Raw genomic sequence first — 22,023 nt, forward strand, 5'->3', positions numbered from 1 at the left:
AATCGTATTGTGTGCAGAGCACCTAAGCCCTTGTTAGGGTACAGTATAACAGGTGGTAGACACATTTCTTGTCCACAAGGAGTTCACAGTTGAGAGGGGGAGAGAAACATTAAAATAAATTATGGATGTGGGCATAAGTGCTATGGGGCTGAGAAAGGCCTATCCAGAGTCCTGGGAATTTAGGGTTAGGATCAGGGATTTCATCTGCATCATTGTGAGTCATGACTGTTGAAAATGGCAAACTGGATTCCCCTCTGCTTTCAGCATGTCTGCATTCCTACCCTGCTACAGACAAGTCCATCAACTAAAGCGTATCCTCTGACTCAGAGCTGCATAATGAGGAAGTCTAAGCACCAGAGCTTTCTAGGGCGAAATCACTTACAAATGTGGCTTGATGTTGCACCTGCTTTTAGGTTACCTTCTTTTTCCTGCGAAGCTTCTCTAGCACAATAGATTATGTGATAGGTATTATTTCAGCCTGTTGCTTTTGTGTGGAGGAAAACAAATACGTGCTGTGTAGATTATGATGTTTATGTCATCCCTTTTCATTTCCTCTTTCTCGAGTCAACCCTTGAACAGAAGCACGGGCATTTCCCAAGGTCTTTGTAGAGTGTTCAGAAGTTTGCCAGGGCTCTGGGGTAGTGACCGTCTAGAGGCGGAGTTTTCGTCTCCAGGACTGAGCAGTTGGAGTTTGCCCTGCCTCCAAGGTATTGACTGTGGAGAGGCGGAGTTTTCCATCTCTAGTGTTGGGTGGTTGGTGTCGGGGTGAGCAGCCTATCCTATTTCACCGTAGTGCTTACTCTGTAATCCAAGCAGTTGCCACACTGCCTGTTTTATGTTTGGAGAGTCCTAACATAAGGTGAAGTGAGTCAGTGGGCTTGTGAATCAGAACTGCAACGGTACAGGAAGGATCACCGGCCGCCTCCTCTGAGTCCTGAGATTTCTCTCCAGGGGCCTGTCGGGGCAGCCGGGCTGTTGCTTCGTGGGAAAACTCCAAGCTGGGTTCCTGACTCCAAAGTGTGAGGAGGAGCCGTTTCCTGCTACGACAGAAGCCAACTTTCATTTGCTTTGGAGGAAAGATGCCCGAGAGGGGAATAGGATTACCGTCTTGGATGCTTGGTGCGCACTGGGGAAACAGTGTGCCTCGGAACTGTACTTCACTAAGTCTTGGCAAGTTTTCCTGAACCCAAGATCCTGTGGTGTTTTTCTCAGCCTTTGTTAGTATCTGGGCATTTGCACAAAAGACTTGCAAGATTTAAACTGACTCAGTGACCAAGCTCCAGAAGTTGGCGGGTGTAACACAGTCTGGGTTCTTTTTTTCTTTTTTTTTCCTACTTCTCCCCCTTTCCTTTCTGATTGAGCTGGCAGAACCGCCCTGTTGAGAGATTGAATGGCAGTATCAACATTCCCAAAGTCCCATACCTAGGAACGGAACAGTTCTTTAAAGGACCAAGAGAGCTTGAATCCAGACTTTTTTTGTCGGTGGAGTTGTCTCCTGAGTGCAGCCTGTTGGAGGGAAGATGAAAAAAGAGTGTGCTTCCGGCTCTTTCAGATTCAAACAAAATTCAGGTTCTCTTTCACGTGCTGTCAGCTGGATAAATTTTTCCTCTCTATCCAGGCAGACAAAGAGGTTGTTTCGCAGTGATGGAGAACTCTCAATATGTGGGCAGCAGGTGGAAGAGGATGATGAAAATTGGACCTACAGAACCCAGAGCAGAAAAGGTGATGACTTTTGGGTGGAAGGAGGTGATTCGATGGGCAGCGTTTCTGGGGCTTCCAGAACGTCTAAGTATTTTCTTCCTTTCTGGAAGTGTCGTGTTGAGTGGCATTTACTGACTGGTTAAATGTGTAGTAGGTTTCCTTAATCTTTGACATTGTGGCTTTCCAAGAAGAAACCAGATTTGTTCTCCCTCTGCATCATCTCCCCCTTTTTCCTTATCTTAGTGTTCCCACTTTGGAACTCTATAATCCTTCTGCTGAGCTCATGTGGGATTAAGTAGGCCTGAAATAAATAAAACTGCACAAATCTCAGTCTACACTCTCAAAGAAGAAGCATGGGAAGCAGTGTGGCCTAGTGAAAGGAGTACCGCTCTGGGAGTCAGAGGAACTGGCTTCTAATCCCTGAGCTGCCACTTGCCTGCTGTGTGACCTTGGGCAAGTCTCTTCTCTGTGCCTAAATTTCCTAATCTATAAAAGGGGTATTCAGTACTTGTTCTGGACAGAGATTGCATATACTATATCTACTCCAGTGCCTAGATTAGTGGTTTGCCTATAGTTCATGTTTAACAAATACCACATTTACTATTGTTATTTTTAATAGAAGGATTTGGGAAGAGAGGGTAGTAACTTTGCCCTGAAGAGTGGTGAGACCTTTACAGGGATAAATGAATACCATTTGTTGTTCTCTAACCTTTGCTCAGAAAGGTCTTGGACATCTCATCGACCTTCATAATGTTACTGAAATACAAATTAAGCAAGTGGTATTTCATTATGTAGAGGAAAATGAATGCAAGCAGTGGTGAAGTGACCTTCCCCAGAGCTCAGTCATGGATATAATCGGGGTTAGAATCCCTTTCTCTTGGTACCGGATAACGCTGTCCCTTACAGCGAAGAAAAATATTAGTCTCAAACTGAGAAATATAAAATTCTTATAAATAGCCAACCAAGAAACCTTTTAGTATTAAGGATGTGCCCTCTCCCAGCAGTGATTAAGGATCCTGTAGTGGTAGATGAAGGGTTTAGATCCTAAAACCAATTCAGTTTTCTGTGCAGTCACAAAGCCCAGTCTGGCAGTACTACTTGAATCCCACAAGGGAACTGCATTAGGGCATTCCGCATCATTATATTCCTCACATCCCTGCCTCCCACCCCTTCCAGTCCCATTCTTTTGATGCCAGCCCTTCTCTCTTGTTAGTCATTGTGTTGTCCCTTCCTTTCTTCCCGAAGACAAAAGAGGTGTAATGTGGGGGAATTCTACTTCAAGATGTGCAGGACAGTGTGGATTTTTTTTCCTTTGCCTTGCTCTGCAGAGTTAGTGCAACCATGGCTCTTAAAGCTGGGCCCCAAACCTTTGGCATGCTGCTAGAGGATCTGGTCGAACTTGTCATTTCTAGCTTATGTCTGGAAAGTGGCCAACAGTAGTCAGTTGATGGAACACTTAAAATGACAGCTTGGTGCTGAAGTGCTTTATGAGGATGGACAGGCCCCAGAGTGACATTGGCTCTTCAAAGTGATTTATTTTTCATTTCTGGCAGTCGTGTAGTTCACCCCAAATGTGAACTTGACTTTTTCTATTTCAGGAGTAAACTGTGGTTTCAGTAATGGTCGGGTGGTATAACTTCACAGCGGTAACATCGAAAAATGATGTACATACAGCAGCACTGTGCTGTGGGTAACGAGAAGGTTAACAGGATAGCTAGCGCTTGAGAAGCAGTGTGGCTCAGTGGAAGGAGCATGGGCTTGGGAATCAGAGGTCATGGGTTCAACTCCCAGCTCCACCAATTGTCAGCTGTGTGACTTTGGGAGAGTCACTTAACTTCTCTGTGCCTCAGTTACCTCATCTGTAAAATAGGGATGAAGACTGCGAGCCCCAAGTGGGACAACCTGATCACCTTGTATCCTCCCCAGCACTTAGAACAGTGCTCTGCACATAGTAAGCGCTTAACAAATGCCATTGTTATTATTGGGTGTTTTGTGTTTTTATCTCTCTTTTCTAGAAGGTCTCGGGTTGCTCCATGGCTCTGTTTTGTTTTTGCTCACAATATCTGCCAGGTTTATGCTCAAGTTAATCTGTACACGGGCTGATTTGGTATGGAATCGTTTTTGGACTTTAAATAGGGCAGGGTATGGCACTGATGGAAAAGAAACATCTTGGAGGATTAACAGATGTGTTAATTTCACAAAGAACATGCAAATGCCACACACTTGACTTCTGGAAAATAAAGAGGTCGTTGTAGAGTGCCCAGGGGGAGGGGAAATCTTGGTGTAACTGAACATCGAGATTCTAAAGACTGCTTCCTTTTATAACCCTCACTGTAATTGAGAATATGCTAAGTGAATGGAGAGAAGAAGAGGAATTAATGCAGGCCTGAAATTTGCTTGACCTTCAGAGACCTTGACACGCATGTAATATTGCAAAACCATCACTTTTAGGAATTGCAGTGTGAACATCCGTCAGCCTCACGGGCCTCTCCTGCATGCTTTGCTGTGATTTATAATCCCGCCTAGAGAAAAGCGAAGGACAGAAATTTCCACGGCAGGTTGAGATTGTAGCACAATTGGCAGGACTTTTGGGAAGCTTATCCATTCCCTGATCACGAGGGTCTAGCAGGGTTAAATTTCTTTTCATGAGCCCTAGAATGAATTAATCAAAAGAGACACAGTGGTTTGCCACAAAATTATTTAAGGGCCATTGTGAACATGCTATGGTTGAGGCACTTCTACTAACAATCAAATTCAGGTATCGTTTCCAGGAGTTCTTGTAACATCATCTTTTTCACTCTGTTGAAAGATGAAAAATGAGATTGTTAGCAGCAGCTATTAATACTCAGATTCTCAATGTGATGTGCTCCAGTAGGTTAGCACATTCCCTCAGAACTGTATTAAGCAGTAAAAATCAAGGATATGCATCAGTGTTTCTCATCAGGATCTGGCTCAGTGTGCTATGCGCTATTTTATAATGTATCCGTGAAGGAAAGTGGAATGCATAATGTAATAGGTGAGAGAGCGTATAGCTTTCATAGTCAGGAGGACAAATTGGGATTAAAGGATCTCAGAGATCAGATTAATTGCTTAAACTAGACTTGTATTTTAAATCAACTATTTTCCCATATAAAATAAGGTCTGGACATGAGAGAAGCAGCCTGGCCTAGTGGATAGAGTACAGGGCTGGGAATCAGAAGGACCTGGGTTCTAATCTCAGCTCTGCCACTTGTCTGCTGTGTGACCTTGGGTGAGTCACTTCACTTCTCTGTGCCTCAGTTACCTCATCTGTAAAATGGAGATTGCTACCGTGAGCCCCATGTGGGACATAGGCTGTGTCCAACCTGATTAGCTTTAATCTACCTGAGTGTTCAGTACAATGCTTGGCGCATAGTAAGCACTTAACAGAGACCATAAAAATAAAAGGAGAGGTTTGGGGGAAACTAGTTTGTCTTTTTATCTTTTTACCTGTATTGATCAGTTTTATGTATTTATGATTTGTGTTGAATGCATTTGCAATTCAAATCTTTGTTTTCAGTATTCCTCCCAATAAAGCAGTGTAGATGGAGAATAAAAATAACAGTTTTAGATCACTGAACAGAGAGCAAGTTACAGGGAATTGTAGGAAATCACACTTCTTAGAGGATTCTGCCTTTAAATTGTCAGCTGTCTTTAAGGTTATCATCTGAAGTGGGACATGGTAAAGTCAAGGACAATCGAAAAACAGACTTAATGCTAAAACCTCAGGGTTTCTCTCTCCTCCACAATCAAACATTTTAGTAGAACTGCAACAAGTACAGAAATTGAAATATTTGAGTTTTAGTTGCTTTATTTCTTCATCTTTGCCTGTGATGGAAATGCTAAGGAGATGTAAAGTGGACTAAATGTCCACAGCCAAAAGGAAGAACTGGATAATTCACAGTCTAGGAAATCAGCCGCTGAAAAATGGAGAATTCACCTTCTTTTTATCACCAACATCAGCAACTGAGTGTTAGCTGGGGTGTAGAACACTGTTCTAAGTGCTGTGGGCAAGTACCAAAAAGTGTTTAGTTGTCCTTAATGAGTTTACTATCTAATAGTAGAGACAGGACTCATAAATAACAAATATCTAAATCAAAGCAGAAATGGTGGAATAAATCACATGACAATGGCCATCCAAGTTGGGACCCCCCCCCCCCCAAAAAAAAAGAAATTGACGATTATATGCAAGGGACAGTTTTTAATCACATGGCAGAGTCTGGGCATTGTTGATCTGTGAAGACTTTATGGAGACGGCAGACTTTTGAATAGCGTTTGGAAGGAGGAGAAGAGGGATATGACTTGGTGAAGTAGAAGGAAAAGGTCATTCCAGGCTAGGGAAATGTCTTAAGGGTGAAAAAGTCGTGTCGAGGGGGGAATGAGCAGATTTGGGTGGATGAATCTGGTGTGTAATGGGAGGAAGAGACAAAAGCAGTTAGTAAAGGGGAAGTTTGTAGCTGGAGAGTCTTGAAAGCCCCTGATCAGAGCCGTAATTGGGTACGAATGGCAGCAAGAAGCACTGTGGGTTTTGAAGGTGGGGAATGACCTTTGGGATGGATTGCATGAAGGTGTGGCTAGTGAGAGAAACCAAAAGATGACTCTAAGGATATGAGTTTGGGGGCCAAGGTGGTGGTTAAGAAGCAGTATGGAATAGTGGATAGAGCATGGGCCTGAGAATCATAAGGTCATGGTCCTAATCTTGGCTCCGCCACTTGTCTGCTCTGTGAACTTGGACAAGTCACTTCACTTCTCTGGACCTCAGTTATCTCATCTGTAAAATAAGGATTTTTTGCTTTTATTTTGTACTCCAGTGCTTAGTACAGTGCCTGAAATAGTAATACAATCATTATTATTATTATTATTATTATTATTAATAACACCAACAACAATAATAAAATACCATTAACAATGGTGGGCTAAAGTCAGGAAGCAGTGAGGGTTTTAGGAGAGAAGACAAGCAGTTTTGTGTTTGACATTATTTTTGAGGTGACGATGGGACATCAGAGTGGAGATGTGTTGGAGGATAAGAAGATGAGCGTGATGGATTTGATAGTCATTTGCCTAGTGATGTGGTTGAGAGGCTGAGAAAACAAAGGATCATCATCAATCATATTTATTGAGCGCTTACTATGTGCAGAGCACTGTACTAAGCGCTTGGGAAGTACAAATTGGCAACATATAGAGACAGTCCCTACCCAACAGTGGGCTCACAGTCTAAAAGGATCCAGTATGGTCCTAAAATGAACCCCACTGTTAAAGGGGAAAGGGAAAATGAGCCAGGAAAAGAGAATTAGGCAGGGTCAGATAAGTGAAAAATCAGAGAAGAACTGAAAGCAAGGCCAGCAAGCATTTTAACTTGTCACCTTGTTCAAAAGTGGAATTATGTACAGGAAAGCAGAATCTTAGTACTCAGTTTGATTTGTAAGGACTCCAGATGTCACCGACAGACAGGTATGGCACAGGAAGAGGAACTGCAGTAAGATAAAGATCTTGTTTTTAATCAAATGCCCATAATTTACAAAGTGAAGAAAATCACTGAAAGTAAGATTTTTTTTCTATGTAAGTCTTCAAAAATACTGGGAAAATAGCCAAAACCACCTATAAAACCGGACTGTCAAGTTGAGAGACTGTAACAGAATATTTGCTCAGGCATTTCCATCTTAGGCATGCCATTAAAAGTAATAAGCATTAGTTAATACTAAAAGTACCTTTCTATTCCAGAATAATAGGTAGATGAAATGTATTTGTGTGCTGTAACCTCCTTGTGGGCAGGGATCATGTCAACCGACTCCGTAGAGTTGTACTTTCCCAAGCACTTAGACCAGTGCTCTGCACAAAGTAAGCACTCAATAAATACTATTAATTGGAGAAGCAGCATGGTTTAGTGGATACAACGTGGACCTGGGAGTTAAAAGGACCTGGGTTCTAATCCAGGCTCTGCCACTTGTCTGCTGTGTGACCTTGGGTGAGTCACTTCACTTCTCTGTGCCTCAGGTACCATATCTGTAAAATGGGGATTAAGACTGTGAGCCCCATGTTGGACATGGACTGTATCCAACCCGATTAACTTGTATCTACCCCTGTGCTTAGTCCTGAGCCCGGCAATTAGTAAGCACTTAACAAATACCATTTAAAAACAAAAACAAAAAACTTAAATCAAGATAGCATTGTCTTAATACTGGTAAATTGCCATATGTATTTTTCTTTTGTCTCTTTCTGCTTTTTACCTAAATTGATCTACTAGGTTATAAAAGCCCTAAACAGTGGGTGTATTATGAAACATTTACATAGCTGTTACGTAAGAGGGCTAAAAGTTCTTCATTCCTTTGCTGGGATGACGTCGTTGTTGAATGTGTTTTACTCTCATGGAGTCTTGATGTTCCTTGAGCATGGAACTTGACTGTTCTTGGTAACACTGAACTCCCAAATGATCCAAGTGCCGGTCTCTGCCATTTTCTGAATGAAGCCTAAAGCCTGCTTTGCGACCCTTCCATTAATTCTAACTAGAAGGCACAGCTCTCAGAATATTTATTTTTTTCTGAGTTGTACCGCTGAGTGAGCAGTCCATTTTGGTTCATAGATTTCTATCTTTGAACTTTATATACATCACCAGTTGTGGGCTCAGTGTGTGGGTCCGTAATAGCAAGGACAGGATATTTAATTATGATCTGCCGCTCTCAATTATTACTTTGGAAATTCTGGGTTATCTTTCCAGGTTTGCCGCCATAGACACAGCACTTTGACCTTTAGTCTGTGGCCTTAATTCTGAACAAAAGAAACCAGAATGTTGATGCACTGCCCAGCACCATTAAACTACAGTTCACAATTCACAGTATTTTTGTCATCTCTCCATTTGAGTCATCAGCTGTTTGTCTGAACGTTATCAGGGTTCATTGATAGATAACTTAATGTAGCCTTCCCTTATTAGCCTTCTTTTCCATGGCTCTCTCTCCCTCCTGTGTTGCCTAGGCATTTGGATATGGGATCACGGGCATTTTATATTTGCCCCACAGCATTTATGTAAATATCTAAAAAATGATGTATTATCCGTTATATTGATGTCTGTCTCCCCCTCTAGACTGTAAGCTCATTTTGGGCAGAGGATGCTTTTTAGCAATGCTGTACTTTTCCAAGTGCTTGGTACAGTGCTAAGCACACAGTAAGCACTCAATAAATATCATTGATGATGTTAATGGCCTTATCCATTTGAGAGGGCCCACCCCAAAATTCATCCTTCCTCAGTTTGATTTTGCTGTTTTAGCTATACCAAATTTATCTGCATTGTCAATCGATCATATTTATTTATCTATTTATCTTAATGTATTTATTATTATTTATTATTTACTTATTATTTAACTATTTATCTGTCTCCCCTTCTAGACTGTGAGCTTGTTATGGGCAGAAATGTGTCTGTTCGGTGTTATAGTGTATCTCCCAAGTTCTTAGTACAGCACTTTGCACACAGTAAGTGCTCAATAAATCCAGTGGAATAAATGAATTTATTGAGCACTTTCTGTGTGCAGAGCACTGTACCAAGTGTTTCAGAGAGTACAGTATAGCAAGAGTTGGTAGATGTGTTCTCTGCCCACAAGGCCGAGGGTGGGGTGAATATTGAGTGCTCAAAGTGTACAAATCCAAGTGCGAGGGTGATGCAGAAGGGAGAGAGAGTAGGGGAAATGAGGCATATGCAGGGAAAGCCTCTTGTAGAAGATGGGATTTTAATAAAACTTTGAAGGTGGGGAGTGTGGTGGTTTGTTAGATATGAAGGGGGAAGGAGTTCCCAACCAGGGACAGGATGTGGGTGAGGGGTCGGTGGCTAGTTAGACCCCTTTTAGACTGTGAGCCCACTGTTGGGTAGGGACTGTCTCTATATGTTGCCAATTTGTACTTCCCAAGCGCTTAGTACAGTGCCCTGCACATAGTAAGCGCTCAATAAATACGATTGATGATGACAGTTAGACGAGATTGAGGCACAGTGAGTAGATTGGCAGTAGAGGAGCAAAGTGTGCGGGCTGGGTGGTAGTAGGAGAGCAGCGAGGTGAGGCAGGAGAGGGCAAGGTGATTGAGTGCTTTAAAGCCAATGGTAAGGAGTTTCTGTTTGAAGCAGCATGGCTTAGTAGAAAGAGTCTGGGCTTGGGAGTCACAGGTCATGGGTTCTAATCCCAGTTCCGCCACTTTGTCAGCTCTGTGACTTTGGGCAAGTCACTCAACTTCTCTGTGCCTCCGTTCCCTCATCTCTAAAATGGGGATTAAGACTGTGAGCCCCACGTGGGACACCCTGATCACCTTGTATCTCCCCCAGCACTTAGAACAGTGCTTTGCACATAGTAAGCGCTTAGCAAATACCCTCCTCATCATCATCAGGTGTGGGTGGATGGGCAACAAGCCTGCTCTTTCTCCTGCCCACACTCATCCACCTGGTAGTTCTCTGGGTGCCACCACTATGGTATGAGGGCTCCAGCCCTGTAGAGCTTCTGGTGAACCCTGTGGATTTGTTTCAGCGGCAGTAGGCAGCCCCTGGCTTGTAGTGAACAGGTTTCCCGGAGCTGTGGCCGGAGGGACTTGGCTGGGCCCACCCGCTGACAGTCACTGGTCCCGCCTGCTTCCCAGCTGTGGGCCAGGCCTGGGATCTGATGAGTTGGACTGCACTGTGTTCATGCAACTTACAGACTTGCTGTGGCAGGAGTAAGTATAAGAGGAAGGGGGCACATTTACCCACTCGCCCTCGCCCTCAGCTCTAAGGAACTCATCATCATCATCATCATCATCAATCGTATTTATTGAGCGCTTACTATGTGCAGAGCACTGTACTAAGCGCTTGGGAAGTACAAATTGGCAACATATAGAGACAGTCCCTACCCAACAGTGGGCCCACTGCTCACTTTCCAGCGCTTAGAACAGTGCTTTGCACACAGTAAGCGCTTAATACTATCATTATTATTATTATTAACCTTACCCCTCTCCCATTTCAACCCAAGAAGACACGTTGCTCCTCTAACACCAACTACATACCATACCTTGATCTCATCCATTTCGCCATGGAGCCTTTATCCCCGTCCTCCCTGTTGTCCCGGAACTCCCTCCCCTTTCATATCTGGCAGATCATCACACTCTCCACCTTCAATGCCATGCTAAAATCTTCTCCAAGAAGTCTTCCCTGACTCACCTCTCATTTTCCCACCCTTTTCTCCCTCCCTTCTGAACCTCCCCCTCTGAGTCACCTTTGCGCTTGGAGGTGAGTCACCCTTTGGAAGTAGGGAGTGTGGTGGTCTGTTAGATATAGTAATAGTAATAATTATGGTATTTAAGTGCTTATTAAGTGCCAGGCTGTGTACTAAGCATTGGGGTAGATACGGGCGAATCGGGTTGGACACAGAACCTGTCCCGTGTGGGGCTCACGGTCTCAATCCCCATTTACAGATGAGGGAACTGAGGCCCAGAGAAGTGAAATGACTTGCCCAAGGTCACACAGCAGACAAATGGTGGAGCCGGGATTAGAACTCATGACCTTCTGACTCCCAGGCTGGTGCTCTGTCCACTACCACGGACGGGGGAGGAGGTGAGCAAGGTGTGAGTTCCAGATGGGGTGGACACGAGCAAGGAGTTGTCGGCGAGAGAGACGACATCGAGACCCAGTGACAGGCTGGTGTTAGAGAAGCGGCGTCTACAGCTGGGTTTTATTGGAAGATGGTTGAGTTAGGAGGGAAAGGAGCTGATTGAGTGCCTTAAAGCCGACGGTCTCATCAACAACAGTTGTGAACACGTTGATCTTGATAGTTGTAAGTATTCATTTAGTCATATTTATTGAGTGCTTACTGTGCACAAAGCACTGCACTTTCTGAATCAATTCAATGTATTCCCCTTTCTTATCTCCCTCATTTTTAATCAATGGTAGTTGAGCACTTACCATATGCAGAGCACTGTACTAAGAGCGCAGACTCCTTGTGAATAGGGTACATGTTTACCAACTCTGTTGTTTTGTACAGTCCCAAGGACTTAGTACAGTTCTCTATGCACAGTAAGTGCTCACACACCATTGATTGATTGATTGAATGACAGTCATGCTCCCCCTTATTCCTATCCACACCTTTCCCCTTCCCAAAGCCCATTTATGGAGAGGAAACAGGAGAGAGGAGCAGAAGGCAGAATCTGATTATTGGCTTTCAAAGTTTCCGATTCTTCCACTTGTCTTCCCTCCTTAGAATGTGCTTATCCCAGTCTAACTTTATATTTTCGTTGGTGGGATTTTCCTGAGTTCCTTCTGAATGGTCATTTAATTTTCAGTCTCGAAATAACAGCTCTAGCAGGCTGTACGCCCTCTGAATTGCTGGGTTGGAAAAGGAAGAACCCAAATTTGAAAAGAATAAAGACAAACCATCTCCAAGAGATAGATTGGTACACAGAGACAAAAAAATATTCACGAAGACGCGTGTAAATATGCAAGTTTCCAGTAAGGGCTAATTAGGGGTCAGGAACGGAGGAAAGGAAAACTCCTAATCAGTCAATCAGTGGTGTTTATCGAGTGCTTACTTTGTGCAGAACACTGTACTGAGCAGTTGGGAGAGTACAATTCGGCAGAATTAGCAAACATGTCCCCTGCCCATAACAAGTTTACCGTCTAATGCTGCAGTAGTCCATATGTCTCCCCCTAGACTGTAAGCTCACCTTGGGCAGGAAATGTGTCAGTTTATTGTTATATTATACTCCACCAACAGCTTAGTACAGTGCATTGCACGCAAGAAGTGCTCAATAAATGACTGACTGACTGAATGACTATCATTCTAGTGTCTAGGAAGGCTGGGCTGTAGAAGGAGAGAAGGGAGGTGAGGTAGGACGGGGCGAGGTGATGGACAGCATTGAAGCCCAGGGTGAGGAGTTTCTGCCTGATGCGCAGATTGATTGGGAGCCATTGGAGATTTTTGAGGAGGGGCGTAACATGCCCAGAGCATTTCTGCACAAAAATTATCTGGGCAGCAGCATGAAGTATAGACTGAAGTGGGGAGAGACAGGAGGATGGGAGATCCTCCCTTCAAAGCCCTACTGAGAACTCACCTCCTCCAGGAGGCCTTCCCGGACTGAGCCCCCTTTTTCCTCTCCCCCTCCCCATCCCTCCGACCCTACCTCCTTCCCCTCCCCACAGCACCTGTATATATGTTTGTACAGATTTATTACTCTATTTAGTTTTACTTGTACATATTTACTATTCATGCTGCTGCCCGGATTATCTTTGTCCAGAAACGCTCTGGGCATATTACTCCCCTCCTCAAAAATCTCCAGTGGCTACCAATCAATCTGCGCATCAGGCAGAAACTCCTCACCCTGGGCTTCAAGGCTCTCCATCACCTCGCCCCCTCCTACCTCACCTCCCTTCTCTCCTTTTACTGCCCAGCCCGCACCCTCCGCTCCTCCACCGCTAATCTCCTCACCGTACCTCGCTCTCGCCTGTCCCGCTGTCGACCCCCGGCCCACGTCATCCCCCGGGCCTGGAATGCCCTCCCTCTGCCCACCCGCCAAGCTAGCTCTCTTCCTCCCTTCAAGGCCCTGCTGAGAGCTCACCTCCTCCAGGAGGCCTTCCCACACTGAGCCCCTTCCTTCCTCTCCCCCTCGTCCCCCTCTCCATCCCCCCATCTTACCTCCTTCCCTTCCCCATAGCACCTGTATATATGTATATATGGTTGTACATATTTATTACTCTATTTATTTATTTATTTATTTATTTTACTTGTACATTTCTATCCTATTTTATTTTGTTGGTATGTTTGGTTCTGTTCTCTGTCTCCCCCTTTTAGACTGTTAGCCCACTGTTGGGTAGGGACTGTCTCTATGTGTTGCCAATTTGTACTTCCCAAGCGCTTAGTACAGTGCTCTGCACATAGTAAGCGCTCAATAAATACGATTGATTGATTGATTGATTGATTGATTCTATTTATTTTGTCAATGATGTGCATCTAGCTTTACTTCTATTTATTCTAATGACTTGACACCTGACCACATGTTTAGTTTTGTTGTCTGCCTCGCCCTTCTAGACTGTGAGCCCGTTGTTGGGTAGGGACCGTCTCTATATGTTGCCTACTTGTACTTCCCAAGCACTTAGTACAGTGCTCTGCACACAGTAAGTGCTCAATAAATACGATTGAATGAATGAATGAAAAGGCAGGAAGCAGCATGGCGTAGCGGATACAGCACAGGAGTCAGAAGGTTATGAGTTCTAATCTCCGCTCTTCCACTTGTCTGCTGTGTGACTTTAGGCAAGTCACTTCACTTCTCTGGGCCTCAGTTTACCTCATCTGTAAAATGGGGATTGAGACTGTGAGCCCCATGTGGGACAGGGACTATGTCCAACCCTATTTCTTGTATCCATACCAGTGATTACTGTTGCCTGCTTCTCTCCCTTCTTCCTTCCCACCTGCTGCTTCCTACCTTTTCTATAAAATTTATTTGTCACTGGAAACTTCAAGATTTAATTTTGTGATACAACAAAAATTTGGCCTCTCCAACCAGGTGAATGTCTGACCCAACTTTTGACTAGATCACGTTCCTTATCAGAGATCACTAAAGGCAGTCTGTGAAAATTATACAGGATGGGTGATTGTGGCACACACAATGCATGGTAGTCCTAGTCATCTTGTGTAGTGGTTAAATGATTTCTGATGGTTTTCTTGAGAAGAAAAGTGCCTAACACGCTGGAATTTCCTGATGCTTTGATTTCTTCCCTGAAGAGTAGTTTTATTACTGTATTAATCAAAACTGTGCATGCATAGCGATGGAATGATCTCTCTGTTCTTTCTCATCATTTCACACAACCCCTTTTTTCTTTCTCTCTCCAGGTCATGGATGAATCTAACTTATACCTTTTCTTTAGCTCTACATGCCAGAAAGTACTGCCTACTGGGAGTTTTTTTTAACTTTGGCTAGATTACTAACTAACCTTAATTTTCAAGTGCCTGTTTTCATCTCATCTAGGTTGCTTATTGTCTTTAATTAATCAATAGTATTTTTTTGAGCACCTGCTGTATGCAGAGCACTGTACCTTTAAGCCCTTGGGAGAGTACAGTATAATTGATGGACACATTCCCTGCCTATGATGATCTTATAGTCTAGAGGGGATAACAGGCGTTAGCATAAAATAAATTACGGATATGCACGGAAGTGCTGTGGGAGTGGTGAATAAAGCATGCAAATCCAATTGCAAAGGTGACCCAGAAGGGAGTGGGAGAAAAGGAAATGAGGGCTTAGTTAGGAAAGTCCCCTTGGAGGAGATATGCGAGTCAGTAAGGTTTTGAAGGTTTGGAGAGTGATAGTTTGTCGAATGTGAAGGGGGAAGGGTGTTCCAGGCCAGAGGCAGGATGTGGTAAGAAGTCAGCTAGATGAGATGAGATGTGTCAGCTAGGTGAGATCAAGGTGCAGTGAGAAGATAGGCATTAGAGGAGCGAAGTGTGTGGGCTGGGCTTAGTAGGAAAGAAGTGAGGTAAGGTAGGAGAGGGTAATGCGATTGACTGCTTTAAAGCTGATGGTAAGGAGTTTCTGTTTGATGCAGAGGTGGGTGGGCAGTCAGTGGAGGTTCTTGAGGAGAGGGAAATCATTGCCCGAACGTTTTTGTAGAAAAATGATCTGGGTAGTTGAGTGAAGTATGGACTGGAGTGGGGAGAGACAGAAGGCAGGGAGGTCAGCAAGGAGGCTGATGCAGTAATCCGGGAGAGATCGGATAAATGCTTGGATTAACGTGGTAGCAGTTTGGATGGAGAAGAAAGGGTGGATTTTATTGATGTTGTGAAGGTTGCACTGACGGAGTTTAGTGATGGACTGAATATGTGTGTTGAGTGAGAGAGAAGAGTTGATCAGGTGGTCCCACCTGAGGCTCACAGTCTTAATCCCCATTTTACAGATGAGTTAACTGAGGCACAGGGAAGTTAAGTGGCTTGCCCAGGGTCACACATCTGACACGTGGCTGAGTCGGGATTCGAACCCATGGCCTCTGACTCCCAAACCTTTCTTTACACTGAGCCGCACTGCTTCTCTGGGATAACACCGAGATTACTGGCTTGTGAGTCAGGGAGGTTGGTGGTGCTATCTACAGTGACAGGAAAGTCAGGGGGAGGACTGGGTTTGGGTGGAAAGATAAGGCGTTCATTCATTCATATTTATTGAGCACTTACTGTGTGCAAAGCACTGTATTAAGCACATGGGAGAGTACAATATAATAACAAGACACAATTCTTGTCCATAACGAGCTCACAGTCTAGAGGGAGAGACAGACATAAATATAAATAAATAAATAAGTTCTGTTTTGGTCAGGTTTAGTCACTTTGGGCCCATGGGACATTCAGCTAAAAGTATTGAGGGGGCCCTGAGAAGACGGGGTGAGGACAGGTGGTGATTCGTCTTGCGGTGGACCGCCAGCTCGATGTCTTGCAAAACGTTTGGCCAGCCTCACAAACCATCCAATATTTTCCCTTTTTAAGCTAACTTTCTCCAGCAGATGAAGGTAGCTTGAGAAAGCTTGTCATGTTAACTGTGAAAATCAAGGTTTTGATTGCAGTAGTTGGACCAAATATCCAGGTGTATGGAATGTAAAAAATCTACCAATCATAACAGTCCTAGGATTGCCACCCAATCAACAATATCTTTTCTGATCAGATGTAAAACCACCAAATATAGAGCCCTGTAGGAGACACAAAAAGAATAACAATCCATGGCAATGAAGGAATTTACAGGGAGAGGGAGGGATGTATTAAAAATCAGCGTGACCTAGTGGAAAGAGCATGGGCCTGAGAGTTAGAGGACCTGGGTTCTAATCCTGGCTCTGTCACGTATCTGCTGTCTGACCTTGGACAAGTTAATTAATATCTCTCTCTCAGTTACCTCATCTGTAAAATGGGGATTAAATCCTACTTGCTCCTACTTAGACTGTGATCCTTATGTGGGATATGGATGGTTTCCACCAGATTAATTTATATCTACTCCAGTGCTTAGAACTGTGTTTTGCATATAGTAAGCACTTAACAAGTACCATAAGTATTATTATTATTATTATATAAGATATACAGCTGTCCTTCATTTTCAAGAATGATGATGCTGAAGCCGACGTCCTCTCTATGCATGCAAATGTGGTTGAAATGACCAGTGCTGGATTTAACCACGCCCTCCTGCATTGCTACAAGGATAGATCCTTTTTGCAATAGTGGGTTTTGTCCCTCATTTGGCCTGTCTGTTAATGATACTGCCTCCTTACAGCACATTTTTCACAAAGCCTTTCCTTTAGGAGAGCAATTCCCCTCTCTGCCTACCAGAGAAGCAGCGTGGCTCAGTGGAAAGAGCCCGGGCTTTGGAGTCAGAGGTAATGGGTTCAAATCCAGGCTCTGCCAATTGTCAGCTGTGTGACTTCGGGCAAGTCACTTAACTTCTCTGTGCCTCAGTTCCCTCATCTGTAAAATGGGGATTAAGACTGTGAGCCCCACGTGGGACAATCTGATCACCTTGTATCCCCCCAGCACTTAGAGCAGTGCTTTGCCCATAGTAAGCGCTTAACAAATACCATCATTATTATTACCAGGCTCGTGTCAGTGGTACAGTGGAATCCCAACAGGCCACTGCTACATCAAACAATCAATCAGTGGTATTTGAGGGCTTACCATGAGCACTGTACTAACCTCTTGGGAGAGTACAATACACAGAGTTAGCAGACACTTTCCCTGCCCCAGTGAGTTGCTTGAGGCTGTGCTACCCAATGTTTTTAAAAATGTATTTTTCCACCTTTTAAGGTGGAGTGCGACCCCTTATGACAGCTGGTCCTGCTCCTCTTGTCTCCCATTTTCTTCATGTGTCCTGCCTGACAAAGTCGCCAGCCTTTCCTTCAGCGCCACAGTGAACGGACCATTCTGGTCATCTTGTCCTGTCATTTAATGCAGACGTTGGTTTGTCACTGATGTTAAGGAAACTAGTCCCGAAATTAGATGGTGTTACTCTAGGAGGTCCAGTCTCACAAGCCCTTCTAGCAGGTTGGACACCAAGCAGCCTTGTGGACCTTCAACTTGATCCTGGAGCTAATGGCCTCAAGATCGCCACAATCAGTTAATCAATCAGTCATATTTATTGAGTGCTTACTGTATGCAGAGCACTGGACTAAGTACTTGGGAGAGTGCATTACAACAATAACAGAGTTGGTCGACACAGACTCTGCCCACAATGACCCTTCAGATGGGGAGACAGATGTTAAGATAAATTATGGATATATGCATAAGTGCTTAGGGCTGAAGAAGGGGTGAATAAAGGGAGCAAATCAGGGTGATGCAGAAGGGAGTGGGAGAACAGGAAATGAGGCTTAGTTAGGGAAGGCCTGAAGGAGATGTGCCTTCAATAAGACTTTGAAGGTGGGGAGAGTAATTGTCGGATGTGAAGAGGGAGGGTGCTCCAGGACATGGACGAGAGGTCACCAGCGAGGTGGATGAGACGGAGGTACAGTGAGAAGGTTAGCATTGGAGGAACAAAGTGTGCAGGCTGGGTTGTAGTAGGTAAACAGTGAGGTGAGGTAGGATTGGGCAAGGTGATCAAATGCTTTAAAGCCCATTGGTAAGGAGTTTCCATCTTACTGTCTCTCAAGTGATGGTCAACCAGCCAGTAGTATTTATTGAGCACTTAGTATGCAGAGCACTGTGCTCAGCGCTTGGGAGAGTTCAATACGACAATGTAACAGACATATTCCCAGCTCATAACAAGGTTACAGTCTACAGGGGGGAAGCCCAAGTTTTCAAAGGTGCTTAAGAAGGCAAAGGGGGGAGAGAGAGAATATGAATATGACTAAGAGAATACACACATATCCGTGGCTCAGTGGCAAGAGCCCGGGCTTGGGAGTCAGAGGTCATGGGTTCTAATCCTGGCTCTGCCACATGTCTGCTGTGTGACCTTGGGCAAGTCACTTCACTTCTCTGAGCCTCATCTGTAAAATGGGGATGAAGATTGTGAGCCCCATGTGGGACCATCTGATCACCTTGTATCCCCCCCAACACTTAGAACAGTGCTTTGTGCATAATAAATGCTTAACAAATACCATTATTATTATATGTGCATGTGCATGCATACATAATTTACAGAATTATGCTTGTGGAGGGAGACAGCTAAAACTGACCTGAGCTGGATAGACTAAGCTGGGGTACATTTCAGTTAATTGCGTTAGTGTTAAATGTTCCTTGATGTTCACACAGCCGTTTCAGCACCGCAAACCAAAGTCATCGTACAAATATTTTTTAGATAACGTTAGCCAATGAGAGATTTTTTTCACTCTGAATGTCTGCCTGGAGGAGGAGAAGATTTGTGAGAGGCATCTGTTTGTGTGAGGCATGGTGATGTTTTCTCTATAAAGGAGAAACTCAATTAGGACTGGTCACATCTTTAAATTGGCCTCGATGGTTTTCATCACGATAGCCATTTACTTAAGCAGATGGTATCTCCATGGTCCTGCTCCTTAAATGAGTCTGCAAGAGGTAGGTGAGGGCTAAACTGTGGTGCAGGGAAACAGTTTGAGGTGGTTGGTCAGAACAGGAAAGAGCCCCATAGGCAAGCAGTCACTTGAGCCTTGGGATGAAATATTGTAGTTACACAGTTTGGAAAAATGGATCACTTAAGGACAGAAAAAAATCCTGATTTCAGGTCACTGCTCTTCCTCTCTGGAATAGCAGTCCCTTAACAACTTTCATTTCACGTAATCGTTATCAGACTTCCCACCTCTGCTGCTACCCCCCGACCTGACTGGAACATGTCCACGAGCTGTCACTGAAGGGGCTGTGCTTGAAAATCGGCAAGTGTGATGTAGCGCTTACCGACTGGAACCTTTTCCCCCCTCTGGAAGGCAGCACTGCCAGGCCTGCTAATGCACTTTTCCTGATGAGCTGCACCTGCTGACCATCCCCAGAGGGGAGACCGGAAAATCGAACCGTGTGGGGAGAGAGGGAGAACCATGTGGCTAGTGTCTGCTAGATCTCAGTAGATCACTCTCCTGTTGATCCTAATTGATCCACATTGATCCACAGGGGAGGGAACTTCCTTTTGCTATTCTTAGGCCACTTGTTCTTATAATATTAATAATAATAATTGTGATATTTAAGCGCTTACTAGGTGCTGGAGTAGATAAAAGGTAATTCGGTTGGACACGGTCCCTGTCCCACATAGGGCTCACAATCTTAATCCCCCTTTTACAGATGAGGTAAGGGAGAAACAGAGATGTGTAGTGACTTGCCTAAGTTCACACAGCAGACAAGTGGCAGAGCCAGGATTAGAACCCAGTCCTTCTGACTCCCAAGCCCGTGTTCTATCTATTAGGCCATGCTGCTTCCCATTCTTATTATTATTTCTAATTTTGAATGGTGTGTCCGTCAGGTGGATGCTAAAGATTCCAGGGCTATTTTTGAGGGAATGGAAACACTCCCCTGCTCTCCATTATGAAAATGGAGGAAGAGTAGGAATCATTTCAAAAGGATTCCAGCCGGTGTCCCTCTCCACCCCTCCCATCTGTGGAAAATTTGGGCTTGCACAAAATAAGCCTTAGATAGGAATGGCAAAGGATGCAAGGCTACCTCCCCTACCCCTCCTTTAGAGGGAGGACCCAAGTGAAGTAATATCGTATCCTCATGGTCCCTTTCATCTGGAAACCTCCGTTCACTCATAGCTGTTCACTCAGTTGACAGCCCTTCTGTTGGTTGGGTTAATAAATGCTAGATCTGTATTCCAGATGGATTTCTGGAGAGAGAGTACAAAGGACTTAGTGACCTACTGACCTACCTACTGATTTAAGCCAGTGTGGTAGAGACAAGATGAATATGGATCTGTCTGGTCTGCAGTTTCGTTCCTGAATCAACATTCTTTATACTACACATCAGCAGGTAGCTGTCTTTTTTTCTGGCCATGTCACATTTGGATTCTCTTCACATTTCTCATTTTACGTAAGGATGGGATTTCATATGGATGGTCTGGCAGGAAAGGCAGCATTCTTTTAACTGTTTTCCCTTCTGCCTAGTCTCTGGTCACCCAGAATGCTCACCACAAAGATTCTTATGAGGTGGGTGAGACACTGTCCTTTTAGTCTGAACCCATTAAAGCCTCCTAAAATTTATGGGCTAAAGCATTTCTAATGGAACTTTTGTGGACTTTGAAGCGCTGGCTCCCTATAAAATAAATGGGGCTTTCTCTGGGCCTTGGACCAAGATGTTTGGCCCGCGGTTTTATCCAGAACCACAAGAAAACACTGCTAGGTTTTCCTAACTAGACCTGGACATGAAGCAGCATCCAGGTAAAGTTATTAATGGTCCTTGGAAAACATACCTGCAACGATAACGAGTAAGCGACCTAAGAATATCTAAGGAAGTTAAGACCTGCAACTCAACTGGGGTCTCCCCATCCCCACATTCTTGCACCCAAGCGAGGTCCACTCTGACAGTCTCACACCAGAGTCGTCCTGGCAACCATCCAGAGCTGCAGACAGGGAAGGGGTTCTGTCGCGGGGAGGGATCGGAGTGAGCAAGCGTGCTCCATGCAGCTGCACTTGCGCATCGGTGTGTCAGTTCTAGCCTGTGATGTCTGAATTGTGGGGTGTTTGGGCTCCCCCTTTATCCTGGACTTCAGTCTACAAACCCCTGGATAACTGTACCCTGCCTGAACCTAATTTCGACCTCTTACCGTCAGCTTTAAATAATAATAATATAATGATGGCATTTGTTAAGCGCCTACTATGTGTGAAGCACTGTTCTAAGTGCCAAGGGGGGTTACAAGGTGATCAGGTTGTCCCTTGTGGGGCTCACAGTCTTAATCCCCATTTGACAGATGAGGTAACTGAGGCTCAGAGAAGTTAAGTGACTTGCCCAAGGTCACACAGCAGACATGTGGGAGAGCTGGGATTAGAACCCATGACCTCTGGCTACCAAGCCCGTCCTCTTGCCGCTGAGCCACGCTGCTTCTCAGCACGCAGTCAACTTGTCCCGTCCTACGTCACCTCACAGATCTACTAAAGTCCAGCTCACACACTTTGCTCCTCTAACGCCAGCTTATTCACTGTGCCCCAGTCTCGTCTATCTTGCTGTTGACCTCTTTCCCACATCTTTCCCCCGAGCCTGGAAATCCCTCCCTATCCATATATGCCAAATCACCACTCTCCCTACCTTCAAAGTCTTATTAAGGTCACACCTCCTCCAAGAGGCCTTCCCAAATTAGCCCTCTTTTCCTCACCTCCCCCTCCGTTCTGCACTGTCTTAAGCACTTGGATCTGTGGGCATTTGATATTCACTCCACCCTTGGCCCCACAGCACTTATATACAT

At 44.5% G+C, this 22,023-nt stretch overlaps 1 protein-coding gene across 2 annotated transcripts in view; it reads left to right on the forward strand.

Annotated features, from left to right (window-relative positions):
• The first annotated feature begins 1,412 nt into the window (after positions 1–1,412).
• The window catches only part of NHSL1 (NHS like 1), a 187,064-nt gene continuing 166,453 nt past the window's right edge, over positions 1,413–22,023 (forward strand). For both annotated transcript variants that reach the window (XM_038760182.1, XM_038760189.1), the window contains exon 1: positions 1,413–1,722. In XM_038760182.1, coding sequence (XP_038616110.1) covers positions 1,521–1,722 — 202 coding nt within the window. In that variant the 5' untranslated portion in view covers positions 1,413–1,520. The remainder of the gene's footprint in view (positions 1,723–22,023) is intronic.

The sequence above is a fragment of the Tachyglossus aculeatus genome, chromosome 2, assembly GCF_015852505.1.
Source record: "Tachyglossus aculeatus isolate mTacAcu1 chromosome 2, mTacAcu1.pri, whole genome shotgun sequence".
NCBI lineage: Eukaryota > Metazoa > Chordata > Mammalia > Monotremata > Tachyglossidae > Tachyglossus > Tachyglossus aculeatus.